Below are 22,945 nucleotides of genomic sequence, written 5' to 3'. Positions count from 1 at the left end.
GCGGGCTGGGTCCTCACTCGGCCAGGCCTCAGCCTCTTGCGGCGGCATGGACCAGGGCACCCCTCCCCCATGGCTTAGCCCACCCCCACCCCCCGCCCTGGGCTCTGACCCTTTGTTCCTGAGGACAAAGGGCTCCTGGCCGAGCTCTAGGTCCTGCTGACGCCGCACCCCCTTCCAGGACAGGACAAAGGGGTGGGATGCAAAGGTTCTGATGCCTCAGCCAGTTTCTGTGGAGGCTGCAAGGGCAGGGAGGCCGGCTGAAGGACGGAGGCTGGGGAGGACAGAGCCTGGCCGGCAGGTGCTGGATCCCGTCCTGAGGGGAACCCGAAGCTCACCCCGGGGCGGGGGCTGGGCTGGGCAGCTTGAACCAGAATGTGGCAGGACTCCTGGGTTCAGAGCAGAGCCTTTCCTCACATTGCCACCTGCCAGCCCTGGACTCAGCTGTCCCTGCCACTGGGGGCACGGGGCTGCCTGAGTAGGGGCCTTCGAGGGGTGCAGTCTGTGGCCCAGAGATCGGGTGTCTCCGTCAGCCCAGGTGGGGGACCTGGAGTTCACCGATCCCACAGTTTTGAGGTCCCAGGCAGGAGGGACAGGGGCTTGTGGTGGCCAAGCTGATGGGTGAGCAGAGCTGAAAACCAGACCCCACGGAAGCACTCACCCACCAGGGCTGGGTGTGGGGTGGGGCGGGCACACCGGGCTCCTCCTGGGCCTGCCTGTGACCAGGCTCCCGGCCATTGATGAGAGGACTGCAGGGTGGCCCCTCCAAGAGGCCCATCTGGAAACCAGGTCCACCCACGTTAGACCTCGTGCCTGCTCCACCCTGGCCATGGCTCCAGGGGACCCGGCTCCCCTTCTGGGAACGTCACTCCCAGCAGGCTTACAGACCCCTTCCTCCTCCAGACTCCTCCTCTCCACCCCCCCCCCTGTGTTGGGGGGCAGTTTCAAGATAAACAGATGATTAAATAAATCCATCCATGGCAGGGATTCCCAGGTGGTTCAGTGGTAAAGAATCTGCCTGCAATGCAAGAGAAGTGGGTTTAATCTGTGGAGAAGATCCCCTGGAGAAGGAAATGGCAACTCACTCCAGTATTTTTGCCTAGGGAAATCCTGTGGGCAGAGGAGCCTGGGGGGCTCCAGTCCGTGGAGTCGCAAAGAGTTGGACACGACTGAGTGGCTAAACAACAGCGGCTTGGGCAGAACATTTGCTACAAAGCCTGAGAAAGGGGAGAGGCCAGGGGTGCCTTTAGAAAGCCAGCGGTGGCCCCTCTGGACAAGACCCTCCAAGGACAGAGGAAGTGAGGAGCCCACCACCTAGAGGTCCGAGCACTGGAGTCTCACGTGAGAACCTGAGAACTGATTGAAGTCCATGGGACAAACGGACGCACAACCTTGCCCGCTGGAGCCCAGAAAGGTCCTTGAGGGTATAGCAGCGGAGTGAAGGGTGGACAGAGCTGCCACGCCTGAATCTGTGAACCAGCCCCGGGGAACCTGGAGGGATGGCTCCAGAGATGGTCAGCGGGTGGAGACAGGGGCTCTCAGGCCAGGCAACCTGCTCTGCCCACTTGCAATTCCCGCTTCGTCCACCTGGGGGCGGACCTGGCCCAGGAGCAGAGGAGGGGAAGGGCGGGGCGGGGGGCAGATGCACACCTGGACGGGCAGGCAGGTGAGCCAGGGGCCCCAGTTTGCAGACAATGAAAGGGAGAGCTCCCTCAATGCACCGGGAGCTCAGGCCCCCCGCCCCAGGCACGGGACCCCCCCCGCACCGCCCCAGGCATGGGTCCCCCCTCCACCGACATCCTGCCCACCAGCCCCCTTCCCTCATAAGACACTGGGGGCAGGGAGAGGTAAGCGGACCAGGTGTGGACATGGGCAGTGAGCCTGGGGATGGCCCCTTCTCCCACCCAGGGCTCCCGGGTCCTGAAGGTGCCCCTCCTGGGACGGTTGATCATCCTGCCTCCAACAAACCCACGCCCTTCCCTGGCTTCTCCCAACCCCACAGAGGAGCCAAGTGCAGGCAACCTGGGTTTGAACTGACTTTATTATTCTGTAAATGTGAATTTTACAAAGCGCTTTACAATGAACGATCACATCCTTTTGTTTGTAACGGATTTCCACCTCCTGGATCGGCTTTGAGCACATTGCAAGCCCTCGGTTTCCTGGTCGCTGGCGGATGTTGTGTCCTCTGAGTTATACGGTGTCAGCCGTGGCGAAAAAGCAACAGTCTGAATTCTGCCAAGTAGCAGCACGAAAGAGAGGGAGGCGCAGGAGGAACAAATAGAGGTTTCCTCCTTCTTAAAAAAAAAAAAAAAAAAAAACGAAAAAAGAAAATAGAAAAAAAAAAAAAGCCAGTCTCTTCTGAGACTGAAATGGAACTCAGTGTTACTGTGGAACAGGCCTCCTATACAGCACAGGACAATTTATTTATTGATTTTTAACAGTCGTGAGTTACAGTACTACTTAACCCCTCCACGGACTCTTTACAACAACCGTCTCCTTTTCAAAAGTCTCTTTTATCCCCCCAAACAGTCCGTCCAAAGGATGAATGGTCTATTTGCACCCAATGCCATTCAAATGTTCAAGTCAAAAATATTTATATGGTTTATATTTAGTTCTTTATTATTTTTTGTCTGCTAAAAATAGTATTGCAAGTTTTGGCTTCTTTTGACGTAAAAATGACAACCATGTGCAAAACGCTGACGAAGAAGCATTGATCAGAATTCAAGCGGGCTGTCCCATCTGAATGCTTTAGATGGATGCTGCATCACATTCCTTTTCGTTTTTATCAAAGAAACAGAAGAAAACAAGAAACAAAAACCAAAAACCCTTGTTGCCAGGTTAGAAACACCTTGTACCGAGCCCCCCCGCCCCCCACCGCCACCGTCTCTGGCTGCTGGCGGGGGACACGCCCGGAGCTGGCTGGCTGACATGATGACAAATGTATGCAGCAGCAACATTCAGAGACAGTAGTTAAAGCTCAAGACGGCTCTGAGCTCTCAATTCTGTGTTTAGGATTTACTGCTGGCAGAGAGGCAGGCAGAGGTTTTCTCTGAGTTTTCAGGTGGTTAATGGGCCATAGGCCTTTTTCGACTTGCAGCAGAATATTTCCATAAAGATAACCCGGTGGAGGGGAATCTAAGCCGTCCACAGCGGGGGATGGCACACACCCAGCCCGTGCTGGGAGGTTCCGGCCGTCACATGGGGACAGAGTCAGGGCCGGAACCGAGCAGGCCGCTCCCAGGCTGAGGCCCTGCTTTCCTCCTCCTTCCCAGCAGAAAGGCTGCCGAGGAATGAGTTTTCATGGAGGAGAAACACGCCTGGCTCCTGGGGCCCCAGCACCTGGACAGCGGTTTTGGGGCCGCAGGCCGCACACCCAGAGGCCTCTCCCCTCGCCTCTGGTCCACATTCAAGGGCAGGGTAAGACGATCGCATCAAGTGCAAGGTTAAGCAACCACAGAGAACTCTGGGTGAGACCAGACAGTGCAGAAAGCAAGACAGGTTTCAAGTACCGAGGCCGCCGGCCGGCTGACCGGGCAAGCGGGCAGCCCCACCGAACTCACAGTATCTGTCACATTGCGGTCCCTTCTCCTGGGCCTTTGCACTCGTCCCAGCTGCCTCCTGGGGCCCAGCCCGGCCACCAGGGAGGGCAGGGGTGGGGGGCGGCCGCGGAGCCCAGGCGGGCCGCCCGCCACGGCCGCTGGGACTGGCCCAGTCCTTCTCTCTCCAAAAGGCGCCGATAGACTTAGCTCTATGTAGACTCTATGTAGTATATGCGTATTGCTAATAGTCAAGCTTAGGGATAAAGGTGCGGTTATCTCATAAATACTGAGTGGCTTGTCTCTCGGTCTACAGGGGTCAGGTGGGGAGGGTCACGCTCACGGGACAGGAATTAGTCGTCTTGTAAACAGAGGAGGGGAGGGTCCGGTTCTCCTAATTGGTTTTCCTTGGGAAAAATGATCAAAAGATGCTAAGGCACTCTGGAAGGCCCCCCCTGAGCCCAGGCCCGCCGCCGCCCGCCCCGCGGAACATTCCGGACGCGGCGGGAGGAGCACCCCGGCAGATACAATCATCAGCCACGCCCGTCTGCAAACGCTCCACCCCACGTCCACCGCGGGACACATTAGTGCAAAACGCTCGGCCTGGCCCGTCCGGAGCGCAGGAAGAGTTCAGCAGCCATTCACATTAGATTCTTATTAAAGTTTCACCTGCAGCTCTAGCCTTCCTTACCCAGAACAACAAAACAGACGGTGACTATAAACAAAGGACAGAGGTCACGGGACATTGTGCTGGCCTGAGCAGCGCCGTCAGGCCTTCTCTGGGAGGCCGGCGCCCCTCCCTGTCCTGGCCTCGGGGCGGGGGAGAGGGGGCCGGGCCCACGTTGGAGTGGGGGTCAAGAGGAGAGAGCAAAGCCCTTCTGTGCCAGCCAGGGCGGGCAGCCGGCCCCAGAAGGTCCCCAGGGCTGGTGGGATGAAAGTGCAAACACGGGGTGGCGGCCGGCTGACAAGGGGGGCTCCATAGGGGAGCCGGTGGGGTGGTGGGGTCTGCCTCACCGGCCCCCCACCCCCACCTAGGGGCTGTGGCCTCCTCCCAACTCCAGGAGGACTTGGTCCTGGTCCCTGGTGGGCTGTGGGCCCTGGGCTGTGCCAGCTCGCCCCCTGGGCCTGAGACGGAAGAGGCCCACCTCTGGGCCACATGGTCAGCCTGAAGCCCCAGCAGGAAGGAGCTGTAGCCCCTGGGGCAGGGACAGGTGGGTGAAAGGGCTGAGGTCAGCTCCCATGTGCCCACCCAGGGTCCTCCCAGCCCAGCCCGGCGCCATCAGACCTCTGCGGAGGGCAGGCCTGGCTGGAAGAAGCACCCCGCCCCAACCCCCACCAAGGTCTCCTCCAAGGGCCCTCCACAAGAGAGCACCGCAGTCAGCAGGACGAGGAGCCCGGGGTGGGGGTCGGGGAGTGCTGAAGCCCCCCCTCCCACAATGCCGGCCTCCCAGCTGGGACCTACAAGAGGCTGGGGGTGGCTCAGCTTTGTGGGTGGGGGGGGGGGGCGGGTCACACCTGCCTGGCAGGGGTTGGGGGGGAAGGGAAGGCAGAGTGCAGGGAGCAGGGCTGGGGTGGGGGGGGCCTGTGGCCATGCCTGGCGGCCGCCTGGGATTTAAGAGGCAGCCCCTGGGCGTCTGGATGGGAGCACTTGGGACAGCCCGCGCGTGCCCCTCCCCTCAAACTGCAATGGAACTTCACAGTGAGCTTTCCAGCCTCAAACCATCAAAGCCCTTGCCCCCCCACCCCCATCAACACACCCCCCGATGCAGTCCAGAACCTCTGCGCCTGCAAACCGCCTCTGCTCAGGCCTGTGCCCAGGGCCCACCTACCCACAGCCTCGGAGGTCCGCGCACCCAGGGGCTCCGAGCAGACGTGGGGAGCCCAGCGCCCGCCTGACCCCCGATTCCCTTCCTGATCACCCTGGCTGCCCTTCCACAGGGGTGAGCAGGACCCATCCTGTGGTCTAGGACACAGACCCCCCCCAGAGCTGTAGTGGGTCGGGGCAGGGACACCCCAGCCTCTCTTAATGTTTTTTTGCTCTTTTGGGTCTGAAAGTTTCCAAACCAAGTATGAAATAGGTCTGAATTAAGACAAAAACGAATAAACAAGCAAACCTAAACCCAACGTGGCTGAGGGCTGCGTGGGCTGCACCAGGGGCGGGGGCCCCACCCCACGGGGCGGCGGGCGGCCAGGCGGGGGAGGCCAGGCGGGAACCAGGGGGTGCTGGGCGGCACGGGCCCCGGGTCCCAGGTGGACTGAGGGTCCGTGGAGCTGCAGGGGTTGGGTGGACCCCCCGGGCGTGGGGCAGGACAGCAGACGTAGCCAAGATCACTTCCTCTCACACACAGACCAGCACGGCCCACCGCCGGGCCGTCACCGCCACCCTTGCACACGCTCACACACACACACACGCTCTGCACACACACCCACACCCCACACGCACGGCGGACCTGGCAGGCCTGACCCCCGAGTCTCAGGAAGAAGGTAAAACAAGGATTTGGCCCCTGGGGGCCCAGCCCTGGCCCGTGGCCCCGGAGGGGTTGCGGCGGTGGGGGGGGGTCCCCATCCCCAGGGGTGAGGACGGAGGACCCCAAAGCGCGTGTTCCCGCCCCACAGGCCCCCCGGCCTCATCCCGGGCAGGGGGAGCAGGGAGGGGGGGAGGCCAGCAGAGCCAGGCACCAGGGCCTGGGGGCCTCTCGCCCCTCCCCACGCGGGGGAGGGGGCGCTACAACTTGGAGACTAACCTCTCGAATATCAAAAAGGAGCCCCTGGGACCTTCCTCGCAACTAGGTCGCCAGTGGCCTAATCGTTTTACAGTATAACGAATGCATTTGTTTCCTTCATAAATTTTAAATACAAGCAGAATAAAAATCACATTTTTCTCAGGCAACAGTAGCAGTTCAGTAGGTAAGTGGCTTGATCACATTTGTCTGTATTAGTAACGCATGCAAGCAGCTTCCGTACCCGCCTGGGTGCCGGTCCGCCAGGGGCGCCTCCCTACAAGGGACCCGCGTACGGGCCTTCCGGTCTCCTCCCCGGGGCCGGCGTGGCGGGCCGGCTGCTGCTGGCGCTGCCCTGCTCGAAGGGCTGCGGGGGGCTCTGGCCGTCGGCCGGCAGCGGCTCGGGCGCGGCCACCTCCTGGATGACCGAGCCGGCCCCGTCGGCCTCCTCGCCGGCCTCGAAGGCCGGGTTGGCGGAGGCGGCCAGGTCGACGTTCACGGCGTCAGTTCTCAGGGCCACGATGGCGGCGGCCTCGCCCCGCCTCTCAGCATAGATGCGCTGCTCGAACACCTGCGCAGCCGCGGGCGGGAACTCGGGGTCCAGGGCCGCGCTGGCTGCTGAGGAGCCCATGACCGTGCGGTACATCTCCACGCCCTCGGGCAGCATGGACTTGATCTTGGGCAGCCAGCGCTTGCGCACGCGGCGGGCGTTGGTGCACATGTCCGCGGCAATGACATTCATCTCACTCTCCTTGAAGCTGGGGGCGAAGTTCTGACAGTACACTGCAAGGACAGGGCGGGGGGTGGGCGTGAGCGGCCACCCACCCGCAGGAACCCCAGGACCCCACCTCCACCTCCCCAGGGGCCGTGGGCCTGAGACCCGCCTTGCATGAGAAGGGGGTGAGGGTGCGGTACTCTGGGCTGGAGCGGCCACTCTGGGGCCACTGGAGGGGGGGGTCTCCTCTACCCTGCGTCCCTCCGGCAAAGGAGGCCATGTGGCCACTCAGGCCTCCCCTGGGGCAGTTTGAACACCAGCGGTCGGTCACCATTCTCCCTGCTGGAGGCCCTGTCCCACTCCTCTGGGGCAAGCATTCAGGAGAGGGGCGGTCAGGGCACATGGGATCCCCCGCTGTGGCTCCAGCAGGGGCACAGAGGGCCTGTTGGGGGGGGGCTCTGGCCCCCTCCTGCCCACTGGTTGGCTGCGTGGCCCTGGCGAGGCCCCATCTCTGGGCCTCACTTTCCCACTCTGTCCCACCCACCTTGCGTCCTTGGTGGGAGAAGTCTGATCGCATCCCCGCCGGGGGCAGTGGGAACCAGGGCAGGGCCTCGGTGCCCACCCCAGGGTTAAGCTGGGTGGGTGGGGGGGAGTCTCTCTGGGCCTGAGATGGACTGAAGGGCCAGCAAGGAGTGATAAGGGGGCTGGCTCATGCCTGCCTTCAGCCCAGCCTGTGGCAGCGGCATCGTGTTTGACAATGACGACCCGCCCTCTCCTCTCTGCTCCAGAAGCCGGGAGACCCAGCTCTCCACAAACAGAAGGGAACTCGGAGGGCGGTCCCCCAGAGTGAGCCCCCGCCACTGTGAGCCCCGCTGTGGGGTGGGCCAGCCCCGCCCCACCTGCCTCCTCCCAGAGCCCGGCCAGCACCGCACGCTCCGGGATGCAATTACCGGCTACAAAGGCCCCTCTCTGCTCTAAACAGAATTAGCCTCACGGGAGAGATTCTTTTAAGCAAGAAAACTAAGACAGTGTTTCAGGAAGACGGGCTCGGCTGGTCTGGCCTGGGCCAGGCATGGGTGGCTTCTTCCTTGTCCCGGGGCAGGGGTGGGTGGGTAGGTGGGTGGGGTGTTTCGGGGGTTGCGGGGGGGGGGGGCGGTCTGCCACCGAGATGGACCCGATTCCACCCCCACGCACCCAAGAGCGGGAGGCAGAAGCAGGCCGAGCAGATGGCAAAGGCTCAAAATAACCCCCAAATGTAAATAAGGGGTTTTGTTCAAAAAGGAAAATTAGATCTATTTCACATATTAAAATAGTTTCGCAGCTGAATTCATCACGCTTGGAAACCTACCAAGAACGTTCACACCTCGAGCCCGGGCTCCCGCGAGCTGTTCTTTTCTCCCCGTCGACCCCACGGCCAGCTCCCTCTGGGAGAAGCCGCCTTTCCCAGGCTGAGATCCAGGGGTCTGGCGGCTCCTGGAGGTGCTCCCCAGCCCCACCAGAGACGCCCCAGCCCTGCTCTTACGTTTCACAGCGTTCAGGACGCGGCTGTCCAGCGGCTTGCGGCTCGGGTCGCTGGTGGACGAACGGATGCCTGTGCCACAGCTGTTGGCCAGCGTGTTCCTAACGGAGGGGCGGGCAGGGGAGGCAGCGTGAGGCGGCAGCGGGAGGGGACGCCCACCCGCCCCACCCATGGCCTGCTGCCTATTTTCCCGGGGGGTCGGGGTGAGGAGCAGGCCCCCACCCCCCATGACGCGCAGCCAGCATGCTTCTTCACGTGGGGGGTGGTCCACAGGCCCTCCCCAGGCCCCGGGCTGACACTGGCGTGGAGCTGGGAAGGTGCAGGCCCTGCGCACAGCCTCGCCTAGAGGGCATGAGGCTTCCGCGCCCACCCGCCGGCGGGGACCTACCTGTCGAAGAAGGTGGCGAGGAGGCGGCGCAGGAGAACCTTGTGCTTCACCCCCGCGCACAGGTGGCAGTTCATCAGCTGCCCACGCGTGATGTAGACGCCGGAGCCTGCGGCCGGTGGAGAGAGACAGAGAGGCCCTCAAGCCCAGGCCCAGGGCTGCTGGGCCCGGGGCAGGCGGACCGCAGGTGTGGGGGGGAGGCCTTCCCGACACTGACAGCACCCCTCCTCCAGGCCTGGGACCCCAGGACGCTCCAGGCTGTCCTTGCTCCCTCGGGGGCCCTGTCACCAGGAGGAGGCCGCCTTGGTCAGACGCTTCCAAGGGGCGGTCCCCAAACTGCCTTGCGGCCCTCGGGGGAGCGGCCCTGGGTGTGGGTTTAGGTAAACCCCTGTCTTGCCTCTCAGTTGCTCCCCGATCAAAGAGCTGCAGGCGGGGGTGGGAGGTAGAGTCATGGAGGGGCTGCCCGGCCCAGCGTAGGGGCAGGACCGCGCACCCTGCAGTGCTGTGGGCCCTGCCCAGGCTGTAGGCTCGGGCCGCTGGGGCCCCGGTTCACCCCGGATGGTTCACCCCGGATGCTGCCCGTGGAGAAAGGAGCTTAGGCCAGAGGCAGTGTCCCCAGCTGGGAGCCGCGGGTGTGAAGAACGCAGAAGGGCAGGGAAGCGCTGGGCCTGGGGGGCAGGGAGCCTCCAGGGCCTCTTTGGGCCTTTGTCTACCATCTGACTTTCTGTAGAACACGTACTGAAGCATCTTACTGAAAAGCAGGAATAAGGCGGTGCTCCCTTCTGCAGGGGGCAGAGCAGAAGGCACGAGGACACCCTGTGAGGACGTGACACGCCAGCTCGGGGGGCGGGGGCCTCCCCTGGCTTCCCGCTTGGTCCCCACTACGAGCCAGGTCTCCAGGGACGCCCGCAGCCACGGGGCCAAGAAGCATGTGGCTGATGCTGGATGCAGACCTCCATCAGGCACCCCAGCCAACACACACCGAGTGTCCCCAAGGGCCTCACCCCCCCAGGTCTGCAGAGCCTCAAACCCAACAGCAAGACGGGTCATCCTCAGCCACGTGGGCTGGACAGCCGCCTTGCGGTGGGGAGATCTGTAAAGAGGGTTCTAGCAGGAGGCTTGGGGCTGGGGTAGGACCTAGCCAGGGAAGGTGGCCAGCCCGCACCCCTCCCCAGCCCAAACAGGCCTCCCCAGGGACCATGCCCACCCCCAGGGCTCTGAGAAACCTGCCCACCCTCAGAATCCATCCCAGTCCAATGCTGACACTCCTGGAACTCAGGAGGCTGGGCACTGCTTGGAACTGTTAACAGCCGGCATCGGGGCAGGGCGCGTGGGGTATGGCCAGGGGCACCCTCACCCCACCCAGACCAGCCAACACCGCCTGGTGACTCTCCTGTTGGCTAAAAATGTCAGGCAGCCCACTGAGGCGTGGTTAGAGCAGCGAGGAGGTCTCAGGCAGAAAAACCCCATGAAGCTGCCTGGGAGCGGCAGGCGGGGTGCTGGACAGGAGTGGGGGCCCAGTGGCCCATCAATTCTCATCTCGCTGCTGGACAGCCTTAAACATCTGCAAGGAAGGATGACCCTGGCCGTCCTGTGGTTAGGACTCTGCGCTCTCACTGCCTGGGGCCGGGTTCAGTCCCTGGTCAGGAAACTAAGATCCCGCAAGCCTCGTGGCTTGGCTGGGGTGTGGGGAAAATAATCTACAAGGAGCTGTGAGGCCCAATGAATTCCAACACTGAGAAGATAAATATTTCCAACAGGCACCAGCCCTAATGGGCTTTGGACCCCAATGTGTTGTTTGTTTTTACGGAAGAAGTGAGTCCATCTAGGAGCCACTGTGTGGAAGCTGGCAACACTGCCCCTCGATCGTGGCACCTGGACACTCGGGGGAGCTGGGGGGGAGGGCAGGGGGCCGGCAAACTGTACAGGACTTGGTTTTAGCCACGACCTAAATTAAAACACAATCGTGATTGCGGCCCCTGCCAGTCAGAAGCTCGACCAGCCCAGGGGATTCAATTAAAATGCTAAATTAATTCAATTGAATAACTCCTCTTCGTGACACATTCTTCTAAAAGGAAATTAAGAAGAAATTTAAGATGTTCTTTTTTTTTTCTTTGACTGATTGGTGATGAGTAACATCGTTCACAGCTCCGAAGGAAAAAACGAAAGGGGAAGGCCTCTGCACACAACAGACGGGGCGGGCGGGGCCTCACCTGCCACCAGCTCCAGCTTCTCGCCAGGGTCCCCCTCGGAGTAGAGCTTCGGGTGGCAGCGGTACCCGATCTGGCTGATGAGGCTGGCGGGCAGGGCCACCAGGTCGCGGCGGATCAGGACGCAGGAGCGGCTCTCCAGCGGCACCGGCTCTGGCTTCTCTTGTACTACGGACACAGGACCCGCCCGGTCAGGGCCAGCCCGGCCGAGCCCCCGGGGCCACGGACAGGGAGATCACCCCTCCTCCACCCAGGCCAGCGTGGGGTCTGCCCCGCGCTCGTCCTCCCTGCCCACCAGCCACTGCCCCTGCGGGGAGAACCCGAGAGAGCAGACGGGGCAGGTGGGGGGCCACCCAGCCAGGCCCAGGAGGCTCCCCGGGCGGAGGGTGTGTGTCCACCAGGCCTCGGAGGACAGCCTGTTAGAGGCGGAGCGGCCGCCTCTGCTGGGGGAGCGAGGGCTCGGGGAGGGGACAGACTTCGTCCTGTCAACCCCCCACCCAGCCACTCCTCACAGCAGCCCTGTGCCACAGGGCGGGGAGGGGGGACACAGCCCCTCTGCAAGTGGGCGCTGCGCCCTCTATTCCTGGCCAAGAGTGGCTCCATCAATACCACCCAGCAGTGAAGCCAGGGGGTGGCAGAGTCGGGCAGGGCAGACGCCGTGTCTCCAGGGCTGGCTCCACGTCTCTGAGCCTTCAGGGAATGTTCCTGACAGATCACCACTCGGGGGGCACTCAGGAACCCCCAAGCGTACCAGAACTGCAGCTGTGATGGGGCGGCAGGCGTGGGGGAGGTCCCCCAACACCCCCCTGCCCGAACCCCACCCTGAGCACACATATGCCCCGCCCCTACGCCAGGCCAGCCTCTCAACCACCCCCCACTCTCCCAGCCCTGCAGGGTCTCCTGAGGCCTGGGTGGGCGTTCCCTCTAGTGCTCAGGATGGGGGGGGCGGGTCCTTCGGGCACTTGCTGGGCACCCAGCACACCCCTGTGCCTCACCAGGTGTTGGGAGGCTGAGGGGGGTGCCAAGGGCCTGCCCCCTGCCCACAGGAGGGTGAAGGCAGAGGCTGCATTGAGGACCCCGCCATGGCCAGGACCTGCCCCCCTGCCAGGCTCCATGCCCCAGCACCCTTCAAGCGGGCCCCCGGTCTTGCCCCCTGCCCGCCCCCCCCTCCCCCATGTCCCCATTCTCCCCAATGCCCCCGCCCCATTTTCCTGCTTGGCACCAATTCCCCCTTGCAGCACTGCTTGCCCGAGCCTCTCAGCAGGGTCAGCAAGAGGCCCGCACCCAGCAAGCCTCCACCCAGACCTGCAGACCCCCACCCCGGTTCACGCTCACACCCGGTCATCAGTCCAGCCCTCTTCACCCTGCAGCCCGCACTCAGGGATGCCCCGGCCAGACAGAGGGCAGGGCCAGTGCCTGCCTCGCCTGTGTCCCCAGCACACGGGCGCCCCTGGTCACTCCTGGGAGGGCCACTGCCCCGGCAGCTGTGTGGGTGAGAGCCCCAGCTGGCCGAGCAGCACGGCCTGCAAGGCAGCCCCTCACCCACCCGGCACGCAGCACCCGGGCAACGTCTGCAGGTTGGATAGGGCCCCAGGCTGCTCCGATGGACACCAGGTGGGTCTTCCCTGCTGAGAGCAGTGGCTCTTGTCAGCAGCCTTGATGAGCCCTGGGCAGGGCAGGAGGGCACGGCTTGTCAGATCCACCAGGACTTGGACAGCAGGGGGGTGGGGGGTCATGGACACTAGGGGGCGAGGCCGGGCTGGACGCTCTCTTCCTGCAGGGCAGGGGCTCAGGGGTGGAGTCTGTTGGGGAGGCACGAAGGCCACTCCCAGAGGGTCAGAGGCAGCCCCTCGGGCTGGCCAGTGCCCTCGCCTCTGCACTGTGACACCCCCTTAGGGTCACAGGGCAATTCAGCAGGGACATGTGAGCCTGGGGTGGGGGAGACCAGGTGGGACTGGGAGAAGGACCTGGAAGCCACGCGGGAGCTGCCGTAAAGGGGCTCCGGGAGGGGTGGTGGCAAGGAAGGGTTGCAGCCCCAGAGCTGGAGCAGGTGAGTGTGCATTAGCCCCAGGTTATCTCTGCACCAAGCTCTCGTGGGGGAAGGGTCAGGGCGACCCAGGCCCTGGGGAACCAGCATTCTGCAAACCACAGGGCGAGTCCCACGGGGTAAGGCGGGACGGTCAGTCCCATCCCTGAGGATGGGTTGGGGACCCACCTGCTGCTCTTGCTGTTTCACCCAGGGTCTGGGATCACTCAATTCCCAGCAGGGGGCCCCCAGCCCCCCGCCCCCCGTCCCTACAGAGCTCAGCTCTTCCTGGGGAGGCACCTGCCAATGTGCACAGGGTGAGCATGGTACCTGGTGCCTTCGGTCCGGAAGGGGCCAACTCCGGGGTGAAGGAGGGAGCCTCCCAGGAACTCAGATCAGGGCAGAAGTCAGAAGGGTGGCCGCTCTGGGGGTTGGGCAGCATCTCCCACCTGGCATGTTTGGGGAATGCTGGGCGGTGGGTGTGTGGGGGGCAGAATGGCAGAGAGCCGTCAGAATCTTCCAAACCCGGAATTACCCAGGGGCTCGGGGAGCACAGGAAAAACAACGCAGATGATATTTTAAAACATAATTACCCAGCCCGCCCCCCCCAACCCCAGCCCGCTGTGATTATGCTCACAGACTCGGAGCAGAGCACCAACGCTGGTGCCGTGGCATTTACATAAAGAGCGCTCGCCAGCAGAAATAATCCCATCCACAACCCTCGGCCTCGATGTTTCTCCAAACAGCAGAAGTTGTTTGTGCTCCGCACGCTCCCCCCCCACCCCAGCCCAGCTCCCCGAGAGCCAGAGGCTGTCAGATCCAGAACAACCAAAAGAGTCTCTTCTATTTCTGCTCCGCCACGTGCCGGATACTGCGCCAGCTAAAAATACCCCCCTGAGCGGCGGCGCATCTGGAAAGGTGCTTCGATCTCTCCGCACGCCCCCGGCCCCAAACCACCCTCTGCCGGGTCGGAGCTGGGCCTCCAGCAGCCTCCGTCCGGGGAGGGGGGTGCCGAGTCACAGAGAGGCTCCGGGAGCCCAGGAGAGCCTGTGCACCAGGCTTTGGTAACGGGGCCCCTCGAGCACCCCTGGTGGCCTCTGGCGGGTCATACGGTGCCTGGTGGCAAGGGTGGTGGGAGACCCCTCGGTGGGCTGTGCGCAGGGGTCACACCCAGGCCCCCCCTGCACCGGGGTGGGGGGAACCTGCCAGCCTCCTGCTGCCCCAAGACCCAGGCCGCCGCCTGCAGCCTCAGTGGCCCCGTTTACACCGCTTTATGATGCTGGTTTCTCAGGTCATGGGCTCCAAACATTCAGGCCCTGTGAAATCTGGAGAGAAGCCTGTGAAAGCAATCAGCCGCTGACATGGGGAGGTGAGCGTCCGCCCTGCACGAGGGCGGGTGAGTCACGGTCGTAAAGGTCCCGATGGAAGGACCTGGAACAGAAGCTCGCCTGGGCAAACGGGCCTCACAACCGAGGCCCTGGGGCTCCAGAGAACACCAGTGTGTCCACGGGGCGGGCTGTGGGCCCTGCGGGGGGAAGAGGGGTCCCCGCGGAGCCTTCAAGACTCCGCTGCCCACCTGCCCAGAACACGGCCTGAACCCAAACGGGGGAGAGACGGCACGCGAGTGACGTGACACGGATGGACACGGATGGACACAGCCTGCACGCCGCCCTCGCGTGAGGCCCTGGGCTGGGGGAAGGAAGGGGTGAGTGTCCAGTGGGGACAGAGCGTCGGCTTGGGAAGAAGACGGCGGTGACGGTTACACACGTGAATGCGCGTGGTTCTGAGCACTTAAAAGTGGATCTAACACTAAAGCTTCTCTCAGCTACACTCTGCCACAATAAAGACACCTTTTCAAAGGAATGAATGGAAGGAGGGAAACTGGGCACGTCATGCTGCCCTCAGCCCCAAACGTCCTCGATCTCCTAAGGGTCACGGGCAGGGAGTCTGAAGAACGTGCTGGACCCTCTGCACAGGCAGCACACATCAAGACGCCCGCCCACAGGATGCCATCATGTCCAGGAGGCTCAGAGGGGCCCTGTTCTCGTCCCCAAGTGCAGGTGCGTACGGGGCATCACCATCGGAGCCTCACCAACGCCGTGAGCACCAGCAGGTGCCCAGGCCGCCCCGATCCAGTCACTGGGGGCCCTGTTGAGGTGGGGCAGGGCGGAGAGGGGGCAGAGAAGGTGATGCCCACTCCACAAAAGTGTGTGCCATTTGTTCAGATGGCAGAAGAAGAAACTGAGCCCCTGGTCCTTCATGATACAGAAAAATACAACCGAAAACCAAACGGAAAGAAGAACACGGCCCTACACGACCCGATGCTGGCGGTGACCAAGCCTGCCAGACACAGCACACGGCCCAGAGACAGACCCACGCAAGTGAGCTCGGCCAATCCGTGACACAGGTGCACAGGGGCCCAGTGCGGGAGGTGACAGGCTCCCAACAAGGGTCACACATGAGTCACACACAGGCAGAAGCCAAGCCGAACACCCACAAGCCCAACCAGCACCCTGTATGAAGATGAACCCAAGTGGGCTGCAGACCTGAATGTAAACACAAACCTACAAAACTTTCAGCAGCAAATCTGTGATCTTGGGTTTAGCTAAAAACCTAGACAGAACCCCAAAAGCACAATCACTAAAAGAAATAAGAAACTAAACATCGTCACAATGAAAAAAAAACTTGTTGTCTACAAAAGATGACCAAGGAAAGATCAGCATGGCCAGGCAAACCATGTGCCTGACAGAGGAAAACCCCAGGGAAGACAAGGGAAACTCAACCGGAGGAAACGAACAATCCAACTTTAAAAACGGGCAGAAGAGCTGAACAGATACGTGAGCAGAGAACACACAGACAGCAAATTAGCACAAGAAAACACGCTCATCACAAGCCCTTAGAAAAATGGAAATTAAAGCCATGCTGAGATAACACTCCTTGAGGTTAGGACAGCTTGGCGGGACCCAAGCACAGCACACCCAGCGAGGACCTGGGGCCCCTGGAACACTCACCCACCCGCCCACCCTGCTGCAAGAACAAGATGGCACAGGCCGCTGGGAACCACTAGGCCATTTGTTACAAAGTTAAATGTGTGCTGTGCCGAGCCAGCCCTCCGCTTCCAGGTGTTTATCCAGGAGAAGAGAGAGAGATGAGGGCCCGACGCCAAGAAGCCTGTGCAGAAATGCGCACACAGCTCTGTTCACAGACGCCCCCAACTGGCAACACCCAACATCCCACATCAGGGGAAGGGACAGCCGGGGAGCCGTCCACACGACCGTCACCATGGGGTCATGAGGAGGTACAAATTGTTGATGCACAGTTTGGATGGATCACAGGTTCGCTGCGCCCAGGAGAGGAGTACTGTCCAGGGTTATCTCCGGGGCGGGTCCACGTGGAGGACACGGCCAAAGACCCAGCCAACACCCGGGGGAACACAGAAGAGGGGCTGCCAGGGCGTGGGGTGGGGATGGCCATCAGAGCAGCGTGGGCGAGCCCTGGGGCCCTGCAGGCTGGCTGACGGAGCTCTTCTGGGTGGCGGACGCTCAGCTCACACCACCTGGTGCCCAGGAGGCCGCCCAGCCCCCTCTGCTTAGCTCCAGGCGGCTTCCACTCACGACAAACACACCACAGGTGGGCCATCTGGCTTGTCCCTGCAGCTGCCAGCTCGGTGCCAACCAGACCTGCAGTTTTGAAAGGGCCACACTCATGATGGACATCCGTGCGCTAGACACTCCTGTCAGCCTCCCAGGAACGGGGCAGGTGGGCCTCCAGCAGGCGCGGTCGGACCTGGGCAGGCAGGACGGTGTGAGCATCCGCAGTCACCGTCCCGTCTTTATGTGCCTCCCACATAACCGTGACGCACTACAGACAGAAAGGTGCATCTCCTTTCTTGGATTTAAAATGTCGGGGGGAGGATGCACCCAAGAACCAGTGCAATTTGGCACACGGGGTAAAACAAATAGCGGAAGTCTGGCAAGGAAGAGAAACAAAGCTGGAAACAGAAATTCGAGGCCAAGGCTGGGGAGGACCTATGTGCAAACCCTGGTGACCAGACCCCCGGAAGCTGGGTCACAAAGGGACACGTGGGTCTCGGCGGCCCTGCACTTGGGAAGTTCCAGGCTCCGCTGCTGGGAAGACATGGGCATTGGAAAGGCCTGTCCCTGGACGGTGCCCCAGCCAGGCCCTGGTGACAGGCCCCTCTGGGACAGCTCGGAACCCTGACACTCCCCTGGGCAGCTCCACACCCTACTTGGCCCGACCCACTCAGACCTGGGTTCTGTTTGTTTTCTGACTCCTGTGCCCGAGTCTGGCCCTGGGAGACCCCACTGGTCCCCTGTCTGGCCTCCCACCCCGCAGAGAGAGCCCAGCAGCTTCTCCATCGCCACTCTGACCGCGTGCCTCTTCTGTTCCCCATCCTTCCATGCAGTGCTGACCTAGAGACGCGCGCAGGCCCACTGCCCGCCCATGGGCACCAGGCCGACTGTGGACGCTGCTGGGGGCCAGAGTGAGGGGCAAGGGGCCGTGGGGGTGGGTGGCTTCCACTGCTGATCGTTCTGTGCTCTAAGCGAGCAAGCACACGGACGTCCCCGGTGGTCCAGTGGCTCCCAAAGCTGGGGGCCCGGGTTCGATCCCTGATTGGGACTCAGATTCCGCATGCCGCACGGCACGGCCAATAAAGAGGACACCAGAGGAAGCTGCCTGGTAGACATGGTCATACTAAGTAAGTCAGACAAGGACAGATATCAGATGACATCATTTATATGCGGAGTTTTAAAAAACCACACAAACGGACTTACTGACTTACAGACACAGAAAACAAACGTATGGTTACCATAGGGGAAGGGAAGGGGAGGGATAAATTAGGCGTTTGGGATGAACATATATACGGTTCTACATATTAAACATATAAACAACAAGGACCTACTACATAGGAGGGGGAACGTTACTCAGTATTCTGTAATAAGCTAAAGTGGGAAAAGAATTTGAAAAAGAATAGACACCCGCATGTTGTGTAACTGAATCACTCAGCCACATAACCTGAAACTAACACAACATTACAAATCGGATGGAGGACAGTGGCTGCCCCCGCAGGATGGGGTGGGGGTGACTGTTGGGAGCAGCAAGTCCAAGGAGAGGGGCCAGCAGCCGGGGGCCGGGCAGACAGACAGAGGGGTTGAGAGCCCACACAGACTCCGGGGGCCCGCACCTGGACACAGCTTCCCGAGTTCCCTTCGATGCATCTGCCAACCGCTAAGTAGCGCGCGTGCAGGACCAGAGGCAGAAAAGCTATTGCCAAGAAACGGAAAAACAACTTAAGTCAGGAATGTGGTGTCCCACGTGTGAGCTAGACAAGCATCGGGTCTGAGGGCCTGCGAAGGAGGCGATGCTCGGGGGAACACCAAGGACTTCACCAAGACCCGGGAACAGCCAGGGCCCACGAGCAGGGCGACCAGGAGCGCCCGCCTGACTTACTCCAGGAGGTCACGTCACTTCCTGACAAACCCGAGGGTCTCTCGCAAAGGCCTCTAAAGACAGGTCCCCAGACCCTCTGAGGAGCAGCTCTGCTTAGAGCTTCCAAAATGTATTCACGTATCGTGAAGAGTTCAATAAAAAAATCACCAGGGAGACTTCACGGTGGTCCAGTGGTTAATATCCTGCCTGCCAATGCAGGGAACACAGGTTCAACCCCTGATCTGAGAAGATCCCACACGCTGCGGAGCCACAGCTACTGAAGCCCCTGAGAAGCCATGGCCAGGAGAAGCCTGCTCGCTGCAACTAGAGAAAGCCCATGAGCGACGACAAAGACCCAGCGCAGTCAAAAATGAATGGTTAAGGAAAAAACTCACAATCTACAAAAAGACATTAGATGGGACCCACAGGCGATCTGTAACAGAAAACAGGCAGATGCTGTCTTTCAAATAACCTCTCTTCATTTGTGCAAGGAATGTACAAGACGGTGAATTTCACCAGAAAACTAGAATCGGTAAAAAGAATCAAATGCTAGAAAGATGATTGGTTCAGGAGTAAATTAAACAGAGCAGATGAGAAGATTGGTGAACTGGAAAATAACTCAATCCAAAACATCCAGATGGAAGCTACAGAAGGAAAAAGAAACAGGAAAGTCGTGAAACAGAACAAAGGTTACCTGGAATTCGCAGGACGCGGTGAATGCATGACACTCGTGTCCTGGGAGCCCCGGGAGGAGGGTGGGTGCACGTAGGCAGCTATCGTGACCGAGAATTCTGAGCTGATCAAATGAAGTCATGTGAAGACAGTGACCCCAGGGACTTCCCTGGGGGTCTAGGGCTTGACTTCACCCTCCAGGGCAGGCAGCTGGGGTTTGATCCCCGGCAGGGGAGCTAGGATCTCACATGCCTCACAGTCAGAAAACCAAAACACAGAACTGAAGCACTGTTGTAACAAATTCAACAAAGACTTTAAAAATGGTCCACATTATAAAAAAAAAAAAAAACTAATCCCAGACAGACGGTAACACAGGAAGACATGGAAAAACTAAATGTGCAGATAAGTATAAACACAGGTATTAAAACAACAATGGCAAAAGGGTGCAGCTAAAAACATGCAGACACTCCCACCCCAACCCAGTATGACAGGGGGGGACATAAAGAAGGCTAAAGTCCTGGAGGTCTTGGCAAGCAGTGGAGGGGGCGGTCCTTGAAGGAAGGCTGTGAGTCAAGATGACCTCCAACCCTTAAGAGACCAGCTGTTGTTTATTTGCTAAGTTGCGCCTCACTCTTTGTGACCCCGTGGACTGCAATTTGTCTGCTAGTCTCTAAGGACTTCCCAGATGTTCAGTTCAGTTCAGTTCAGTCGCTCAGTTGTGTCTGACCATGGACTGCAGCACGCCAGGCTTCCCTGTCCATCACCAACTCCCGGAGCTTACTCAAGCTCAGGTCCATTGAGTCGGTGATGCCATCCAACCATCTAATCCTCTGTCGTCTCCTTCTCTTTCTACCCTCAATCTTTCCCAGCATCAGGGTCTTTTCCAGTGTCAGTTCTTCACATCAGGTGGCCAAAGTATTGGAGCTTCAGCTTCAGCATCAGTCCTTCCAAAGAATATTCAGGACTGATTTCCTCTAGGATTGACTGGTTTGATCTCCTTGTACTCCAAGGGACTCTCAAGAGTCTTCTCCAATAACACAGTTCAAAAGCATCACTTCTTCAGCACTCAGATTTCTTTATGGTTCAACTCTGATATCCATACATGACTGCTGGAAAAACCGTAGCTTTGATCACAGACCTTTGTCAACAAAGTTATGTCTCTGCCTTTTAATATGCTGTCTAGGTTGGTCACAGCCTTTCTTCCAAGGAGCAAACATCTTTTAATTCCATGGCTGCAGTCACCATCTTCAGTGATTCTGGAGCCCAAGAAAAGGAAGTCTTACTGTTTCCATTGTTCCCCATCTGTTTGCCATGAAGTGATGGCACTTCCCAGGTGGCTCAGTGGTAAAGAACCCGCCTGCCAGTGCAGGACATGCGGCAGGAGCTATGGGTTGAATCTCAGGGTTGGGAAGGTCCTCTGAAGGAGGAAATGGCAACCACTCCAGTATTCTTGCCTGGAGAATCCCAAGAACAGAGGAGCCTGGCAGGCTACAGTTCATAGCGTTGCAGAGTTGGACACGACTGAGCACGCATGCGTGGACTGCAGCCCACTAGACTCCTCTGTCCATGGGGACTCTACAGGCAGAATACTGGAGTGGGTAGTCATTTCCTTCTCCCGGGGATCTTTCCAACCCAGGGATCTTACCTCTGTTTCCTGCGTTGGCAGGTGGATTCTTTACACCGAGCCACGAGGGAAGCCCTAAAGAGACCAGTAGGCAAATTTAAAACAGGCAGAGAAAAGCAAATAAACAGACTAAAGTGCTTGATTAACCTGAAAGAAAGAGGAAAAGTGGAGAAACCACAGTAAGTCAGGGGGGAAAAGGTAGATGAAACCCCCAAATACCAGCAGTTCATGAAATGTAGGTGGATTAAACACTCCAATGAAGAATAGTTAAGGACTGTGTAAAAAACAAACAAAAAAACCCAGGAGAAAATCTTACACAAAAGGACAAAGAAAGTCTGAAAGCAAAAGGCTGGAGACAAGATGCAGCAGGTGAACATCAAAGAGAAGGGTACCAGGGCAGCCCCGCTGATGTAAGACCACGCAGACTTCAAAGCAAGGGACCTTCCTGGTGCTGTGGGATGTTTCCAAGAAGACCGGCTCGCCAAGAAGATAAAACAAGCCAGCGACAAGACAGAACAGGGGCCCAGACCACAGCTTCACAATAACTGGCAGAGCTGAAGTGGAGAAACGGCGCATCTACTGTACACCTGGAGATGTGAACATCCCCTCTGGGGAGCCAACCAGTGCAAGAAGAGAACAACCAATCAGAAAGCGAAGGCAAGATTCGATGTCGTTATCGGTGCAGTTTATCAGGCTGAAGAACGCAGTTTTTTCCAGTGCGTGTGGAACACATACTGGGGCACAGAGGGAGTCTCAGCAGATGCCAGTGCAATGGAGGGCTTGGAGGAGACTGTGACCGCGGGAAGTAATAAATCAGAAATTACAACCAAAGGATGACCAGAAATCCACAGCAGGTGTGAAATTTTAAACCCACATAACACCCTTAGATGACCCAAGGGTCAAGGGAAAAAAAATCACGAAAGCACTGGGAATTATTTTTAACTGAATAATAATGGAAATAACGACATATCAAAATGTGTTGGGTAGAATGAAGCCATGATGAGCAGGAAATGAATAGTCCTGAGTGTGTATATTTTAAAAGGCTGAGAAATCAACTGACCACAAAAACTAGGGAAAGAATAGCAGGTTAACTCAGAGAAAGTAGAAATAAACTGAAATTAAATATATATATATATTTAATTTGAAATTAATAATATATAAAACATATATATATATAAATTAAAAATTTATATATATATGTATATATATATATAAAGCACAGTTGACCCTAATACAATTTGAGGGTTGGGGCACCCACTCCCCTGAGCAGTTGAAAATCTACGTAAAAGTTTTGTCTCCCCCAAAACCTAACTACTAATAATTTACTGTTGACCAAAAGCCTTACATATGTAGTCAGTTCACACAAATTTTGTATGTTATATATATTTATACTGTATTCTTAAAGTCAGCTAAAGAAAAGAAAATGTTATTAACAAGATCGTAAGAAACAGAATATATTTACAGCACCGGGCTGTATTTACTGATGTCCTTACGTTTACACTGTTTCCAAGGTGAATCACCTGTCTGTCAGTACCCACATTAATACTGTCCTATTTGGGCTCCAAAATCACTGCAGATGGTGATTGCAACCATGAAATTAAAAGACGCTTACTCCTTGGAAGGAAAGTCATGACCAACCTAGACAGCATATTAAAAAAGCAGAGACATTACTTTGCCAACAAAGGTCCGTCTAGTCAAGGCTATGGTTTTTCCAGTGGTCATGTATGGATGTGAGAGTTGGACCGTGAAGAAAGCTGAGCGCCGAAGAATTGGTGCTTTTGAACTGTGGTGTTGGAGAAGACTCTTGAGAGTCCCCTGGACTGCAAGGAGGTCAAACCAGTCCATCCTAAAGGAGATCAGTCCTTGGGTGTTCATTGGAAGGACTGATGCTGAAGCTGAAACTCCAATACTTTGGCCACCTGATGCGAAGAGTTGACTCATTTGAAAAGACCCTGATGCTGGGAGGGATTGGGGGCAGGAGGAGAAGGGGACGACAGAGGATGAGATGGCTGGATGGCATCACTGACTCGATGGACATGTGTTTGAGTAAGCTCCGGGAGTTTGTGATGGACAGGGAGGCCTGGCGTGCT

General features: G+C 58.7%; 1 protein-coding gene across 3 annotated transcripts in view; it reads right to left on the bottom strand.

Moving 5' to 3' along the window:
* Nucleotides 1-2,020: 2,020 nt before the first annotated feature.
* The window catches only part of NACC2 (NACC family member 2), an 81,533-nt gene continuing 60,608 nt past the window's right edge, over nucleotides 2,021-22,945 (bottom strand). For all 3 annotated transcript variants that reach the window (XM_043916477.1, XM_043916479.1, XM_043916478.1), the window contains exons 3-6: nucleotides 11,086-11,250; nucleotides 8,876-8,981; nucleotides 8,491-8,588; nucleotides 2,021-7,036 (exon numbers count right to left, since the gene is read on the bottom strand). In XM_043916477.1, the coding sequence (XP_043772412.1) occupies nucleotides 6,531-7,036; nucleotides 8,491-8,588; nucleotides 8,876-8,981; nucleotides 11,086-11,250 (875 nt within the window). In that variant the 3' untranslated portion in view covers nucleotides 2,021-6,530. The remainder of the gene's footprint in view (nucleotides 7,037-8,490; nucleotides 8,589-8,875; nucleotides 8,982-11,085; nucleotides 11,251-22,945) is intronic.

The sequence above is a fragment of the Cervus elaphus genome, chromosome 11 (genome assembly GCF_910594005.1).
Source record: "Cervus elaphus chromosome 11, mCerEla1.1, whole genome shotgun sequence".
NCBI classification, from domain to species: Eukaryota; Metazoa; Chordata; class Mammalia; order Artiodactyla; family Cervidae; genus Cervus; species Cervus elaphus.
Note: the sequence above shows the minus strand (reverse complement) of the source record. Positions and strands in the feature narration are given on the sequence as shown.